Source organism: Plectropomus leopardus, chromosome 19, assembly GCF_026936395.1.
Source record: "Plectropomus leopardus strain MGB_pleo_1.0 chromosome 19, ASM2693639v1, whole genome shotgun sequence".
Taxonomy (NCBI): domain Eukaryota; kingdom Metazoa; phylum Chordata; class Actinopteri; order Perciformes; family Serranidae; genus Plectropomus; species Plectropomus leopardus.
Genome location: NC_142194.1, coordinates 20,846,924 through 20,862,400, shown reverse-complemented (window position 1 = coordinate 20,862,400; position 15,477 = coordinate 20,846,924). Strand labels below are relative to the sequence as shown.

Genomic DNA, 15,477 nt, shown 5'->3' with positions numbered 1-15,477 from the left:
AAAATCAGATATTTTCAGCCAAACATGATCTTTTCCTCACTGTAATTCAAGTGGGGTTTTTTTTGTTCCTAAACCTAACCGCATGTTAATCATAGCCTTGTTGAAGCGTAAAGTTTCAATGTATCTGCTACATAATAGTTTACAAATGTAACGCATCTGTGATTTGCTGAAATATTTTTTTCTGCCAATTGGGTTGCATGTATCCCAAAGACAACTTGATGTAACCCACAGTTGGAGCTCTTCTATGGCCTAGATCAACATGAAAGTCTCCGGATTAAATCATTAGTCCAAAGTATTAACAGCTGCTTCAGAAAATAAATGTTTTTTTGTCAAAAAGTTGATATGCAGATAAAAATTCTGAGGGAGAAGTTAGCCACGACTACTAAGGTACATTTTAGCAAGAACATTCACATTACAATATATTTGTGGGGAATCTGAAGCATGTGCTGTTGAGAAAAAAAATCTGTTCAAATCAGTTCACTTCTACCTTTTGGGTTAACTTTGATTGAATTCAGCAGCGATCCAGATCGTGTAAAGTAGGTGGGCAGAAGTAAGAGCAGCAGAGCAGCACTAGATAATTGTCTCAGGTATAGTCAATGAAGAGAGCGTGCATACAATCTGACCAACTCCAACAAAAGCACCAATGTACTCCAGACCAGCAAATCCAAAATAAATAATGAATAACATCAGATATTTCCATAATTTTATAGAAAAAAACAGCCATATGGAATATATACTCAACAAAAATTTAGACACAACACTTTCGTTTTTTCATATTTATGCTCTCTCAGTTTTGTTCTTTGTTTATGAGTTGCAGTTAGTGAATCCTTTCATGGCTGTTTAAATCAAGTTTTCTTGGAGTGTACTTCCTTAAAGCTGTTAGTTTGTTAGCTGCTGTTTTTGGACCTTGACTCATAATACAGGGACTGAAAGTCAGAATATTTCAGCCTTTGTTGCATTGAATTTAATTGATGTAATTTTTTCACCCAGCTTTATGGAAGTCAATCAGTGGAGTAATCCCTGAGCTATCTACTTTGGGAACATTTTAAAAGTAATGCCAGCCAAACAAACAAATCAAGAAGACCTGATAAAAACAGCTCTGCACGAGTACTTTCATGCTGTCTGGTGTTGCACTTGCATCCAATAAGTTTCATAATTTTGCAAATGTCCAACAGTCATACACAGAGACAATCAGTACAGTGTGAGAGGTACGTGTCTGACATTATAGACACACCCTGCTATTAAAACTCTTGTTGGCTGCCAACAGACAGTTAAGCAGATTATAATTGCTTTTGTGCTAAATTACATCGCACGCCTTTGAATAGAAGCAAGTCGAGGCCTGAATGTAGGATAAACAGGTGGAGAGCAGCAGAGAGTATGGGTGCAGGAAGGTGGTTCCTGAGGCTGCTGCAGCACCCCCTATGACAAGGGGTGGAACAGCACAGTTTGTAGCAAAATCGCTGCTGGAAATGGTGCTGATGTCTCGATAAATGACACGCTTTAGAGGCACACTTGCTGCTGGAAATGAAGCCGATGTCTTGCAAAAATAAAAAATAAAAAATAAAAAATAAAAAATACCAAGTTTGGGTGGCAAAATCATGGCTATATATGCTTGGTCTTGGTGGCGCAATTGCTGATGCTGCTGATGCTGCCAATGTCCTCCTAAAAATATCCAATTTTGGTGCCACATTTGCCACTGAAAATTACATCAATGTTTAACTAAAAAACACAATGCCAGTGTCTTGCTGAAAACACTTATTTTTGGTGATACAGTCCCACCTGGAAAATGTGCTGATGCTAAAAAACGTTCAGTTTTGGTTGCACAGTTGCCGCTGGAATTGTTTCTGATGTCTGACCAAAAACATTTTTTTTTTGTTTGTCGGTCTTGAACAGTTGCCTGCAGCTGGCGGCGGTCTTGTCTAAGTGCTTACACAAACACTGCCTCGCGTACACATTTATACCTCGAAGCACCCTTCAGTGAAAACGTGTTCCAGCATGCATGACTGAGAGACAGAATACACCAAAAATGTCAAGTGCAACATATTTGTGACCTACATCAGATTATCTTACTGTAGATATAACATTCACTTTAACAGATCCTGTTGGTGAGAGGATGGTGGCCATTAACTAAATTCTCAAAGTAAAAAAGGAGATAAGATGGTCTTCCTGTCAGACAGGAAACCACCAACATGCCCTGATGCTGGTGGGGTATAAAGCATTCAGTGTACAGCAGCTGCACCTGTGAGTTGAGGTGTTTACATGAGTGTTTAATGGTTAAAATTTTATCTAGATCTAGAGAATAAAGCTTCACTGTTCCATGACAAAACCATTGTCTGTGTGTGTATGTTTGTGTGTGTGTAAGTGTTTGTGTGTGTGTTTTGGCACAGCAGGCGGCTCTAATATGCCCATAATAACCATAAGGTCATCCACCTGTTTTTGGCTCCGGGGCTACGATGACTGATGGGACAATTTTGAATAATCATCTTATCTGATGTGGAGAGCTGTGGAGCTTGAGGCCAAAGAAATTACCAACAGAAATGTGAAAAGTCGTCTGAAATACCTCAAGGTTTATCTACTTTGGGGGAAATGCGGGTTTTCCACTCAATTTCTCTAAAATAATGTTTAACGAGTCTGAAAACGTGTTTGTTTTGCAGACCAAAGCATTTACTTTGATAGAATACACTCATTTGGTTTTATTCACCTTTGCAGTCGTGTTGTGGTACCTGGACTCTTTCCATTTAATGGATGCTTCACCTGTTCGGCCCCGACAGGAAAGGTGGGGTCCTTGAATGCAACGGTGCAATGAAAATGACCTTTAAGAGGATGCAGCTGTCCTGAATACTCTCTGCTTTTATAACATTGTGCAGGCAGCACTTTTGGGCTTACGCAACCCCCCCCCCCCCACCGAATCAAACATTAACCCCGTGTTTAAAACGACTCAGGGCAGCCAGGTTAATGCAGCGCCCGTGTGACCCAACAGTGTACTGTATGCCCTCTGAGGAGATCCACCATTAACCCTGAGTTTACTGCTACAAAGAATAGGTGTCTTGAGTTCAAATTGAGAAAGGAATTCTTTTCGTTGATTTCATCAAACCCAAAATGCAGCATGGGTTTGCAGATATGACTCACTCAGTGCAACGTCAGTGATGAAAAGATAAATTATTGCTGATTTGTCTCGTAGTTGAGCACAGAATGCCCTGTGGAAGCATTTTATGAAACGCATCTTTGTTCAAACCAGTTTGGTAGTTATTTGTGGTCCAGACACATGCCACTTTGTTTTTGCCAAACACTCCTCAGAGTTCTGGTTTCCTGGGAAATAGATCTTTGAAGCTCTGACAGGAAGGTGACTATTATTCACCTACGTCAGCCTGAGAGGGTAAACATTTTAGTGCAGTCTCTCACAGTGTGTTTTCTTTCCCCTGAAGATAACATTATGTCATTTAAAAAGTAGTCAGGTGTCATGTCAGGCAAAGAAATAATGAAAGGAAAAAAAAATCAAAGAAAACAATCTGAAAGAAGGTGCGTTCTCTGAATAGAAAGTAAAGTGATTCTTGAATATAAGAAATCACAAACTGAAGTGGATATAACCTACTCTAAAAGTTGAAAATTAAAAGGTCAGCAACAAATTGTGGCGAAAACTGGCGAAAAGTAACTCAAAGAACAAAAACAAATGCACAAGAACACACAGGATATTTCCACTGGTCAAATTTGTAAAGATAACAAGTGGTGAAAATTAACTTTACTCTTTGTTTGAACCACAGAAACAGAATGGATAGAAAGGACATTTGGATCAACATAGCAGGATGGACAACAAAACAAGTAGTGAAGAAGCGCATTGTCAAAAAAACAGTCGGTTACTTTTAAAATACTGCCTTGTTATTTTTGTTGCCTTGGAAGAGAGAGAGAGACCATAGGGATACTATACCATAACATACCATACCATATCAGTCCATATACTTAATTGTTCCCATAGGGAAATTTATCCTGGACTCAGATGCTTCATCCATAGATGCCTACACAGGTGCAATAAAACAAACCACATATGAGCAAAATAACAGAAACTGTACCTAATCCAACCAATAAACTGCATATAACCCAAATTGCACATACAAAATGCAGCACATGCATTGCACATAACACATATTGAACACACCCTGCTGTTAAACATCATGGAACTATTGCACAATCTCTTGAAATTGTACAACACGTTTCTTTGCCCATGACCAAACATATGCATAAAGTGTTAGAATGGTCAACAGTTTTGTCTGGGTTTTGAATCTCACTTTGCTTATTCCTCATTATTTATTCATTCATCATCATATATTTATTCAGTCATTCATTCAATTTTTTGTAGATTGTTTTCTAACCCTGCTGTCATTTTACACCCTGCTGCTCCCACTGCCTGCCCTCTCATCAGTAGATTCCCTCCACCTGCTTATTATCACTCACCTGTTCCCCATTCCTCATTGGCCTCCTCATATATTTAGCTCCTTGGTCCACTCTCACTAGCTCTCTGCCAGGTTGTGTGTTAGCTTTTCAGCATTTGATATCTGTTTAGTGATTTTTCTCTAGATTTTGACCTGCCTGGATTTTTTTCAGCTTTAGCCTCAGCCCGACCCCTTCACACTTTGGTGAATGCACGGATTTTCTTGTATCCTTGCCTTTTTGCAAATTAAAGACTCTTTGATCGGTTCGTCTGCTTTCTGAGTCATACTATTGGGTTTTTGTCTTTGAACTGTGGCAGTTTTATCTTCTGAATATTAGCACGTTAGAATTTCGGCATTTGCTTTTAGCTCAAAGCACCACTGAGCCAAAGTGCATTCTCACAGAGCTAAAAGCATGACCTCTTAAGCAGCTGAAGAAAAAAAAAGAAGAAGAAAAAGAGAAAGAAAATGAAGAATGGGAGACACGCTAATGTGGGAAGCATAAATGACAGGCTAAAGTACAGCAAGTAGCTCCTTAAAAAACAAAAATTACAGCTGGAATCCACCAAACTTTACAGACTGATGATCCAAGGGTTGTTTTTCTGTTTTCATTATTGTACAGCTTACTTATCTGACATTGCAATCACATTCTGATCTCCTTGTATTTGTTTTAGTCTTATCTGACAGAGCCACTTCTGCAAAACAACCACAGCCAAGGCTATGGCTTTGATTACCAGCCGGACCACCTTTGCTAAAAATGCACGCACTCCCAGCACAGTGAGGAAACATCCACCAAATGTACTCAAAGAATAAACTGCTGAGTGTCTGCGTGCCAAGACAACACAGGAGGAAATTTACTCAGCCATAACAACCTCAATGCAAGGTCAGGCTCCTCGACCACACTGAGGGCTGAGACTCTTCTGAAAACCTCTGGCAGCATGCAGACGGGCAGTTGGATGGATGCTGGCAGCCGCGAAGTCGGATGGATGTTGGCAGCATGCAGACGTTGAAGCAGTTGGATGAATGTTGGCAGTGTGCAGACGTTAAAGCAGTTGGATGGATGTTGGCAGGATGCAAATGTTGAAGCAGTTGGATGAATGTTGGCAGTGTGCAGACGTTAAAGCAGTTGGATGGATGTTGGCAGGATGCAAATGTTGAAGCAGTTGGATGAATGTTGGCAGTGTGCAGATGTTAAAGCAGTTGGATGGATGTTGGCAGGATGCAAATGTTGAAGCAGTTGGATGAAAGTTGGCAGCATGCAGACATTGAAGCAGTTGGATGGATGTTGGCAGCGTGCAGACATTGAAGGTGTTGGATGGATGTTGGCAATATGCAGACGTTGAGGCAGTCGGATGGATGTTGGCAGTGTACAGACATTGAATAGTCGGATGGATGCTGGCAGAGTGTTAATGTTTGAGCAATTGAATGGATGCAGGCAGTGTGCAGACGTCGAAGCAGTTGGATGGATGTTGGCAGCGTGTATACGTTGAAGGAGTTGGATGGATGTTGGCAGCATGCATACATTGAAGCGGTTGGATGGATGTTGGCGGCGTGCAGTTGGATTGATGTGCAGTGGCGCTCCAGAAGAGTTCAACGACATCCACGAATGTTATGATGACCTCTGGTAATTGCACACTACAAGAAGTATTGTTATGAAAGAAAATACACTGCAAACTTAACTTGTCTGTGGTGAGACCAATAAAACAGAGGACTGTGTGTGTGTGTGTATTTCAGTGTGTGTTTTATATGTAAAGGTAGTAAAAGAAATTAATGCATGAAGATGAAAAGAGTAGCATGACACACACGGTTTTTCTCTGTGTGTGTGTGTGTGTGTGTACTTCCTTGGTAATGATAGCCCTCTGTCTCTCAGCAGGCGGCCAGGCTACTCCTCTCAATCTCATGCTCTCTGCCAGCATGTGGCCTGCAGCTGGGCCACAGAGAGACCCAGAGCCCCTGATAGCTACTGGAACCTCCAACAGTCAAAATACATGCAAGTCGACAAACAAACACACAGTCTATATCCATATAACTGTGCAGGTAACACACCGCATACAAAAACACATACATCACACATTGTTTGCACTCTGCGGAGGAGTGAATGGGATGCAGTGGGATGAGAGCTCCATCTACAGGTCAGTCTGAGGAGTAGCAAGATTTTCTCACAGTAATCTTTCACTTCAGGTCAAGGTACCACGCTGTATAAATATTTAACATATTTCTCTCTAAATTGTATTAAATTAGAAGTATTAAGCAGCATAAAACAGAGACACTCAAGTTATCTACAAGTACCTCAAGATTGAACTGCAGCACTTAACTGCAAATAAATCCAAAAAGACAAAAATCTATCAAACTATAATTTATTGTTTAAATCCTGTAACAATGGAGGATAAATCAAAATATACGTACATACAAGAATTCTATACTAAAATGTACATTTTTTAAAGTAGTCAAAGCACAAAAGTTTTTTTCTGTTCAAGTAAAATATCTTACAGGTCATGACAAACAGGAAGAAGCATGTAGCTAATTCATACATTTGGTCAACAGTTTCTTTGTTATTGTTGCATAATGTTGAAATTTAAAAAAAAACAGATACCCAAAGTGCAGACTGAAAAGAAAGGTGACTTCTTCAGTGCATAGATAATACGGTGAATGATACTGACAATATGACGCAGTTGCATGTTTCTAATTTCTATATCTGAAAAACCTAAATTCTTGCTCAGTGACATGCATTTGCTGATACATCATATTACAAGTGACATCATAATCAGTTAATATGTATATATATATATATATGAGGTATTCAAGGAATCATAAAGGAGTATTTGCAGAGTTTCTGTCACTGTGTCCCAGGCAGGTCAAAAATTCTTCAGTGGATGGGACGTCTCTGTCAGGACTTTCTCCCGTCCACGTCACCCGCTGACCCGACCTGATCACCGGTTCCGGATTGAGCAGCAGATACAGCAGGAAACTTGAGTGGAAACTTGGACCTCACTCTTTAATGCTTGTCCTCACCTGGGACAAAATGAAAACACACGTGAACTCACAGATACAAATAAACTTGACCTCTGTCAAATCGCACAGAAATAGTTGAATGTGTAATATAGCTGCAAAATGTTGCATAAATGGTTAGTGAACAAGCTGAAAAACATGCACATTTGGCACTCCAGTGAGTTTATATTGACTCAAAATTAACGATACATGATATATAGACTTTTTTCCAGCAATACAAATGCCCAGTAATTACATACTTATCATGGTAATTTCACATTTTTGTATTTTAAAAAGAAGTGCATAGCCTGTCGTTTTTGCACACCTAAGGGCAAGAAAAGGATATAGTGAGAAAATATGGATGATTTAATATTCAGCAGCTCTGATCTAAAACACATCTAACTGACATTACTATTGTTAACACAACAAAACAAAGAATAGTTCTGTCCCCTCAAATTTTATTTTATTTTTTTTACTTGAATTTATCAAAAACTTTCCCAAACATAGGCCTACTGTGGCTTTTATCAAGTGTTTTGCCAAGATTTTATATTAAATGGCTCAATATAATCTGTCAAATTGGACAAGTCAACAAATTAACAGCAAATTATACATGGGGACCCTGAATGGTAATTAACGAGTTAAACAAGCCTCAGTGCTGCATCTAACCAGTGTGATGGAAGTTACACAAAGAGATCAAATCCCCCTGGCATGATAGCGTTTTCTTCCTCTAAAACTGTAAAAAAAAAACAAAAAAAAAAACTCACAAAATAATGTCCACACTAACGTTTGTCTCTCAAGTTTGCATGTTGGGTTTGCTCCTCTACCCCAGTTAAATCAATGAAATCTGTATGACTTTGTTTTGTCAGCTCTTTTATAGGTCATAATTTTATTATTGGAATAACACAGAAACATATACATTTCCCATTAACAGCAGATAATCTATTGACCTAATATATATCACGCTTACTACTTAAAATGAACAACTGAGTGTGTGTTCATGATAAAGACAGAACGTGTCACCCAGTCAATGTTGTGGCTCGTGTCTTGATACTTTTGGACAGAGATGGAGGTCGAACTAAAAACACTGAAATATCAAACTGTAGATGCACATAAAATTTGTGTTCAAAGGGACAATTCATCTGTGTTTTTGGTCTTGTAATGGGATTTGTTGATTAAATGAAAACCATAAATTATTGTTCATTGTATTCAACAGTTTTGAGAACATTGGTGTTTTACCATCTATAAATAATAAAAAAAACAAAACAAAAAATGTTTGTTTTGATATAGTTAAGCTGCTGTTAAACATGGACCCCAATAACTTCTTTTCATCAAGAATTTTGTCAGTTTATGGATCCTTCGTTTACCACAGAGTCATGCAAGAAAAACAAAGTTTTCTCAAAATTCACATAACGCGGTGCGAAAATTAATAATTGATATACAAATGATCATTTTTTGTGTTCTTTTAACACCTCACCTGCCTATATCTCTCTACTGTCTGTGGTCCTCTTACCTTTGTTGGGGACAAACTTGAGCGAGTGACTGAATATTCAAAACCGTGACACTCCTTCCTCTGGGCCGTCGTTCACAAACTCGTGGCCGAGCCCGTTGCCGCATTTTCCACACAGAACCTGCGGACATGAAACACATGGAGGCTCTGCTTTAGTCACATCCTGATGAAACATATATGAACACAATTAAACCAATGTGAGTAAAATAAAGAGACCTTGTAGGCGGTGAGAGTCTCCATCATCTTGGTGACGCTGTCCTCTCTGATAGTGTCGGTGAACGCCGGCCAAGGAGACGAGTGGGCAAACTTGGAGCGGCTGGAGAACAGTGGATGGTTGCACTTGGAGCACACGTACATGCCTGCGGGGGACAGGTGCTTTTAAAAGTCACCACTGTGTTTCAGTTTATACCTGAGAGACGGACTTATTTAAAAATGTAAAAAGGAAATGGGCCCAAAGGTCAAACAGAGGGAGTCAACGATGATCAAAAAGTAAACAAACTGATCAACAAAATTAGGTAGTAGTTTGGTAAAAAGAAAATAGTTCCTCCATGAAACTGCTCCGCACAAGGTGTGTGGATTATATTGAGTAACTCGGTCATGATTTCTGTTGTTGGGTGTTTCCAGTGTATTTTTTTGGACTAGTTTTATTATATGCAGACATCTCTACAGCCGCTATCTCCAACACTTGATGCTCACACCAAAAATATCTACAATGATAAACACACCTACAGGGAGGAGGAAACATTAAATCTTTGGGGTGAACTGTCCCTTCAAGGGCTCACAAACCAAAAAAGGTTAAAAACATTGTAATAAGGTAATTTTCATTAAATATACCAAAACATTATGACCACTGCAATTGTAAATGCATTAAACAAAAATATTTTACTGCTGTGTTTTTACCAAAATCATTATTATTATTATTACTATTATTATGGGAATTATTATTAATACTGATACTATTATTATTATTATCAGTATTATTAAATCTTATCTTAAATAAACTTTATGACCACTGCAAGTTCATTTCAGCATTAAACAAAATATTTTACTGCTGTGTTTTCACCTAAATCATTATCATTATTGATATTATTTTTATTTATATTATATTATATTTATATTATTACTGTTATTATTATGGTTTAAGCTATTATTTAATCAATATTACTGTTATTATGACTGTTGTTACTACTAATTTTTTTTTCTAGTTTTCTTCTTTTCTCACAAATCTAAGATACCATGGAACAAAAATATATAAATATCCCCCCAGTTTGTCACAACACGTGCCAGTTGCTCTCTGCTCATCATTGTGATATAGCAAAATAATTGAATAAATAATTTCATTTAAAATGTCGCTCATTTGAAACCAAAACTGGGCTGAACATTGGAGATGAAATGCTATGTTTGATCTTCATAATCCAGACTAAAGGGATGTTACGTCACCTCGCTTCTTCGCGTGCTCACCTGGTTTAAAATGATCCTTGTAGACCTCACTTCCGAAAAAGCGACAGAAGGACATGCTGAGTGTCTGCAGGGACAGCTGAAGGACAAACAAACCGTTATTTTGTTCTTCAGGATGACCGGACGCTCTCCTGATTCTCCTCCTGTCGGTGTGAGGTGATCCCGGCTGCAGATTTAACGGAAGCTCCGCCCACTGCCGTTACCTGCTTTAACACTAGAGGTCAGTGTCTAACAGCACGCGCTGCAGGTGGATGGATGGAGGTCCTCAGTGCAGTCAAACACTGGATGGACAGTTCATCTTGAATTACTATCTGGCCTTATCACCACAGTCCATACAATGTGAGGAAATAATTTATCTTAATTGGCATAATCAGTAGTTTACGGTATAATGGTGGTTTACACTGTATTTTTCTATTTTACTTTGTGAACTGTTCCTTTAAAGAGGGACAGCAGCCAATCAGTGTCGATGTGAAGTCGCTTCCTGGCGGGAGAGGAAAAACCCCAAAACAGAGAAGTTGCAAGACTAGTGAGAAGAAAAGGAAAACAAGTGTAAAAAGGCAAGTTGAGGAGTCAGGCACTCCCTGTGTCAATTAGCATGCCATTTTCTTGTTTTTCAAACTGTATTTGCACCAGAAATCACCTGTAGCCGAGCAAAGACACTGCGAATTGAGTTTATATTGTGTGTTTTGTGGTTTTTTTCTTTGTGTAAATTTAAAATAAGAGACTGCATGCAACAGGCATCAAGTTTAGCTTCATTAGTAATGTAAGCAGGTTCTACCATTGACCTGTATTTAGCTGCTAGTCCTCCTCAAGTTCCTTATTTTGTTAAGAAATACGTAACACTAAAATGTGTGTATGCGTTGCATTGTTGCACAACAGACCACGTTTTCAGTTGGTGTTTGCACACCTGAAGCTGGAACGAAGATGGTGAGGTACCCAAAGAAGAAGTCCTACCAGGAATCCAACCTACCAGGAATAAGGACACTGACCTGAATCAAGGTAGGACTTAACTTTGTATTTTGCCCCAGTGCAATCTTTTTGTTATGTACATGTAACTGTGTATCAAGTAATGTGAACTCTGCTCTTGAGGGTGAGAAAGTAATGATGAATTATACAACACTTAGAAACACACATAGAGACACCTAACAAATACCATTATTTTATTTTTGTTAGCAGTCAGACAAATGATGTTATCACTATCGGTGTCTGGTAGGTATTGAGAGTACAAATGTCAAAACACTTGAGCTTTATATCATGAGTGAAGCATAGTCTTTCATCCTGAAAATAAATAAATATCCTTTTCTGGGCATAAACTGGGAGAGAGTTCAGATATTATTGCACAGGTGTGTTTCTTCATTCATACTTGCAGTAGTGCTTCAGAGCCTCTGGCAGCTCCAGCCAGTCGATTGCCATCCTGTGGACGATGTGCTTCTGGATGGCCTTCCTACATAATGTCTGCAAGGACGAGACTGATGCAACACAGAGAGATGACAACAACAAAAAAAAAAAAGAAACAAAAGACTGTGGATTAGCAAAATGAAAGTAGTGAGGTGATTTTTAAGAAATGAGCATTAAAGCACAGATGGAGTTTTGAGTCTTTTTGACCACAAAAAGACTCAAAACAACCACAAAAAGGTGCAAAACTACTACAGAGACTTAAAGCAAGCACAATGAGCTACAAAACGGGCACAGGGAGACTCCAAGCGACTTTAAGGAGACCCAAAAAAACCACAGAAATACAAAATGAGTACAGAAAAACGTAAAACAACAAAGACCCACAAAGTGACATCAGAGATACAAGAAACTAAGAGAAAATGCAAAACAACAATAAAGAGATGAAAAGCAACAACAAAGAGTCAAACCGTCTTCAAATAGATGCTTAACAACCACAAAGACACACAAAGAGAAATAAAGCAAGCACTAAGAGATACCAAATGGCCACAGAGAGACTTAAAATGACTTTAAAGAGACCCAAAAGGATCACAAAGAGATGCAACTTCAAAAAGTCAAGACTCAAAGACTCAAAGTGACATCAAATAGACACAAAATAACCACAATGAAGCCCAGCTCTCTGACACATCTGTGCTCTGGGGTCCTTTGTTTTAAAAACCCATCCACGATTATCACTGTGACACTCACATCCGTACTCCACCTGGACGATCCGGACACACTTGGTAGCAGCAAAGACGTCCACCACAGCGTGGAGGGGCTGGGTGGAAGGGATCCCCTTTGCAGATGCTCCCATGTCCTCACCGTTGATGATGATGTGCATGTCTGCCCGGTCTCTGCCTTTAGGCACGTACAGAACTCCTATCCGGCTGCGTCTGGCGGTGGGCGGCAGCGCGTTGGTCTTGTACAGGTCATCCAAGATGTGGCTGAAGCGTCCAGGCCTGCTGCGACCCACCAGCTTGTCCCTGGGAATCCGAACACTCTCAATGTGCAGGTGAGAGTCTGTGAAGAAAGTTTTTGGTTTGTTGCTTCTTCCTCCATCTTCAGCTTCATCTTCAGCTTCCCCTCGTCCAAGTCTGTGGCCCCCAGCCAGTGCTCCGTCTCCAGCCTCCTGACCAACTGCTTCAGGATCCTCTACGATCTTGTTGTGGTTGCGAGTGATAGCGAAAATCCAGCTGTCCCCTAAGTCCGTCAGGTCTGGGATGGAGTATTCAGGCACCACCTCTAAGCTCCGAGGGTCTCTGGCTGTCAGACCGACCCGCAGGTGGCCACACCAACCCAGCTCCTTGTCCTCAATCTCTATGAGAAAAATCTCCCCGGGCTTCAGAGGGTGTTTGCTGAAACACACTCCGTTTGCAAAGCTCTCCACGCGGGTGGCCTTTGTCTGTGAGTGGTCCAGTCTCACGTTAGTGCCATGGATCGGGTGGAACTCCATGAACTGGTCAGGAAAGGGCTCCATTTTCAGTTTTAACACAACAAAGAGAAGCAGACTTACTGAAACTGTCCAGTCAAACAGTCTTACAGAAGTTTCGGATGATTATCAGCCAACATGTGGACATTATAGAGACACAAACTGATCCCACTCTTATCTGTGGGCCACTCAGGGAAGCTTCTGGTAGAGGGCTATTTTTGAAGCTGCATGTCAACAGATGGTGAGGTATGTGTGTGAGTGTCAGTATGTGTGTGTGTGTGTGTGTGTGTGTGTGTGTGTGTGTGTGTGTGTGTTGAGGGGGGTGGCCAACATGCACGCAGTCGCTCACTCACACCAGACATGCACAGAGGTGAAGTTAGCTCCCTCAGGCCACAGCGCTCATTTAATCTCACAAACCCATGTACTGCAGTAAAACTGTGCGTAATGAACATAACACCATATGCCGGGGAAATCCGTTAAACAGGAGCTGCACTCTAAATATAGATTAATTTTTATGCAAAGCAGAAATTAAAGTGATATAGAAGGAGAGAGATTTATTATGGTGATGGAATTACAGCGTAAGAATATGAAAAGGAATTATATTTTTAAAAGGAAAGATAAGCAGATAATTTTCACAGTAATTATGTATTCAGAGTAAAGGCTTCTGCACACTGTCACTGAGGATTTATATCATTTCATTTTAAAGATATCACTGTTTTAAATATCAAGGGTATATTAATTATGCAGTATGTAAATTAGGAGCCACTCCATATGTGTTACATCCCTCATTAGTTACATAACAAATCTAATTTAGCACATTTTTCGCCTTAGACAAAACCAGGTCAGGTTTTCCCACATATTAATTTATTTGTGGCTGCACGCCATGATAAAAATCTGTCATATTGATTTTTTATTTTTAGAGCTGGACTTTGCATTAGGAACACTGTTGGAATAAATCATTCAGTTATTCATAGCACCACACTGCTGGAGTGCAGAGAGTACTCTGGGCACAGATGGAGCAGTAGAAGGTCAGGCACAGTGAAAATGAAACTTAACTTTTCATTCTGCAGCAGCTGCTGCTCTGATCTGTTAATCTGATCACTGATCAATTATCCACCTTGTGACTCAAACTGCTGCTGAGGAAAAAAGTCATGAAGACTTCTGCCTAACCTCAACTCTAACCCTAACCCTAATCCAGTCCTTTACAGGTTAATGGTCTTTTTAAACTTCACCCTGGCTCTTCTTTGCTTCTCATTGATTACGGCCTGTTATTTTAATCTCTTTTGGCATCAACAATATTTCTTTATTCCAATTATTGCAAGTGGATAGTGATAACCACAGCAGTGGTTTTTTATATTTTTCCTTATTAAATAATTCATTTCAGGTGATCACCTAATCTGTACCTCATTAAATAAAATAAATGAGGTGTGCTGGTGTTGAAATTAAATTAAATGGCTGATGCTGATTTAAAAAATATTTGAAGTGGTCTCTTAATTATTTTCAGAGCTGTCAGTCTGCTGGCTGTCTCTGAGTTTCAGCGATGAAGCTCATCATATCATAGTCCATCTCCTGAGACAGAGGTACAGTAGTCAGCTCTGGAGCTACCAGATCCAGATACGTCATATCAGTGGCCTCATTAAAGGGAATATAAAACATAACCTCTGGTGCAGCAGACACTTGGCATCCCAGGCCAAAGGCAATCAGTCAGACTTTGAGCGAATGTTGCTCCACAAGCAGGACATTGTCGAGGTTGACATTCTCTTGTACAAATCCCATGGACCTCATGGGAAGATGTCCTCCATGTAATAGATCCGGCGTTGATCCAGAAGTTCACAGTCACCATGTTGCAGTGATCCAGACATGACAGCGGCCAGTCAGTGTTAAAACTCTGCATATTTATGCGATCTTTTCGACTGCGAGAAGCTTCATTATGAGGATTTAGAACATTAGAAAACATAAATCCTTGGAAACCTGAAGCGACATAACTTCACTTTTAAGTTTTTAGACCTTTGTACCCTGAGCTAATTGGTGCAGTTTCTTTCAAAAACATGGGCGAAAGGCAATGAGCAACTTGAAATTAGTAGACTTAAAAAAATGTTTTTTTTTAATAAAAGGTAGGAAAAAATATTTTTACAACTATCAGAATAAAATTATGTTACACAAAGTATGCTATTTTTAAAGCACTTTCTTTTTTGTTTGTTTAGTTAATTTTCAGGTAATTTTTGTTGTATTTTTAACTA

At 39.5% G+C, this 15,477-nt stretch overlaps 2 protein-coding genes and 1 long non-coding RNA gene across 3 annotated transcripts; 1 reads left to right on the top strand and 2 right to left on the bottom strand.

The window, feature by feature from the left end:
* Positions 1-4,515: 4,515 nt before the first annotated feature.
* On the top strand, positions 4,516-6,140 carry LOC148186354 (uncharacterized). Its single transcript, XR_015775001.1, has 2 exons — positions 4,516-4,690; positions 5,099-6,140. It is a non-coding gene; the product is annotated as an uncharacterized LOC148186354 (long non-coding RNA).
* Positions 6,141-6,771: 631 nt separating this feature from the next.
* Positions 6,772-10,569, bottom strand: msrb1b (methionine sulfoxide reductase B1b). The gene is made up of 4 exons (XM_042508617.2): positions 10,381-10,569; positions 9,136-9,278; positions 8,923-9,040; positions 6,772-7,436 (listed from the first exon to the last, which is right to left on the bottom strand). Exons 1-4 carry the CDS (start codon positions 10,433-10,435, stop codon positions 7,420-7,422), a joined length of 333 nt encoding a protein of 110 aa, XP_042364551.1. The 5' UTR covers positions 10,436-10,569; the 3' UTR covers positions 6,772-7,419.
* Positions 10,570-11,510: 941 nt separating this feature from the next.
* Positions 11,511-13,460, bottom strand: neurl2 (neuralized E3 ubiquitin protein ligase 2). The gene is made up of 2 exons (XM_042507905.2): positions 12,517-13,460; positions 11,511-11,846 (listed from the first exon to the last, which is right to left on the bottom strand). Exons 1-2 carry the CDS (start codon positions 13,283-13,285, stop codon positions 11,731-11,733), a joined length of 885 nt encoding a protein of 294 aa, XP_042363839.1. The 5' UTR covers positions 13,286-13,460; the 3' UTR covers positions 11,511-11,730.
* Between the last annotated feature and the right edge of the window lie 2,017 nt (positions 13,461-15,477).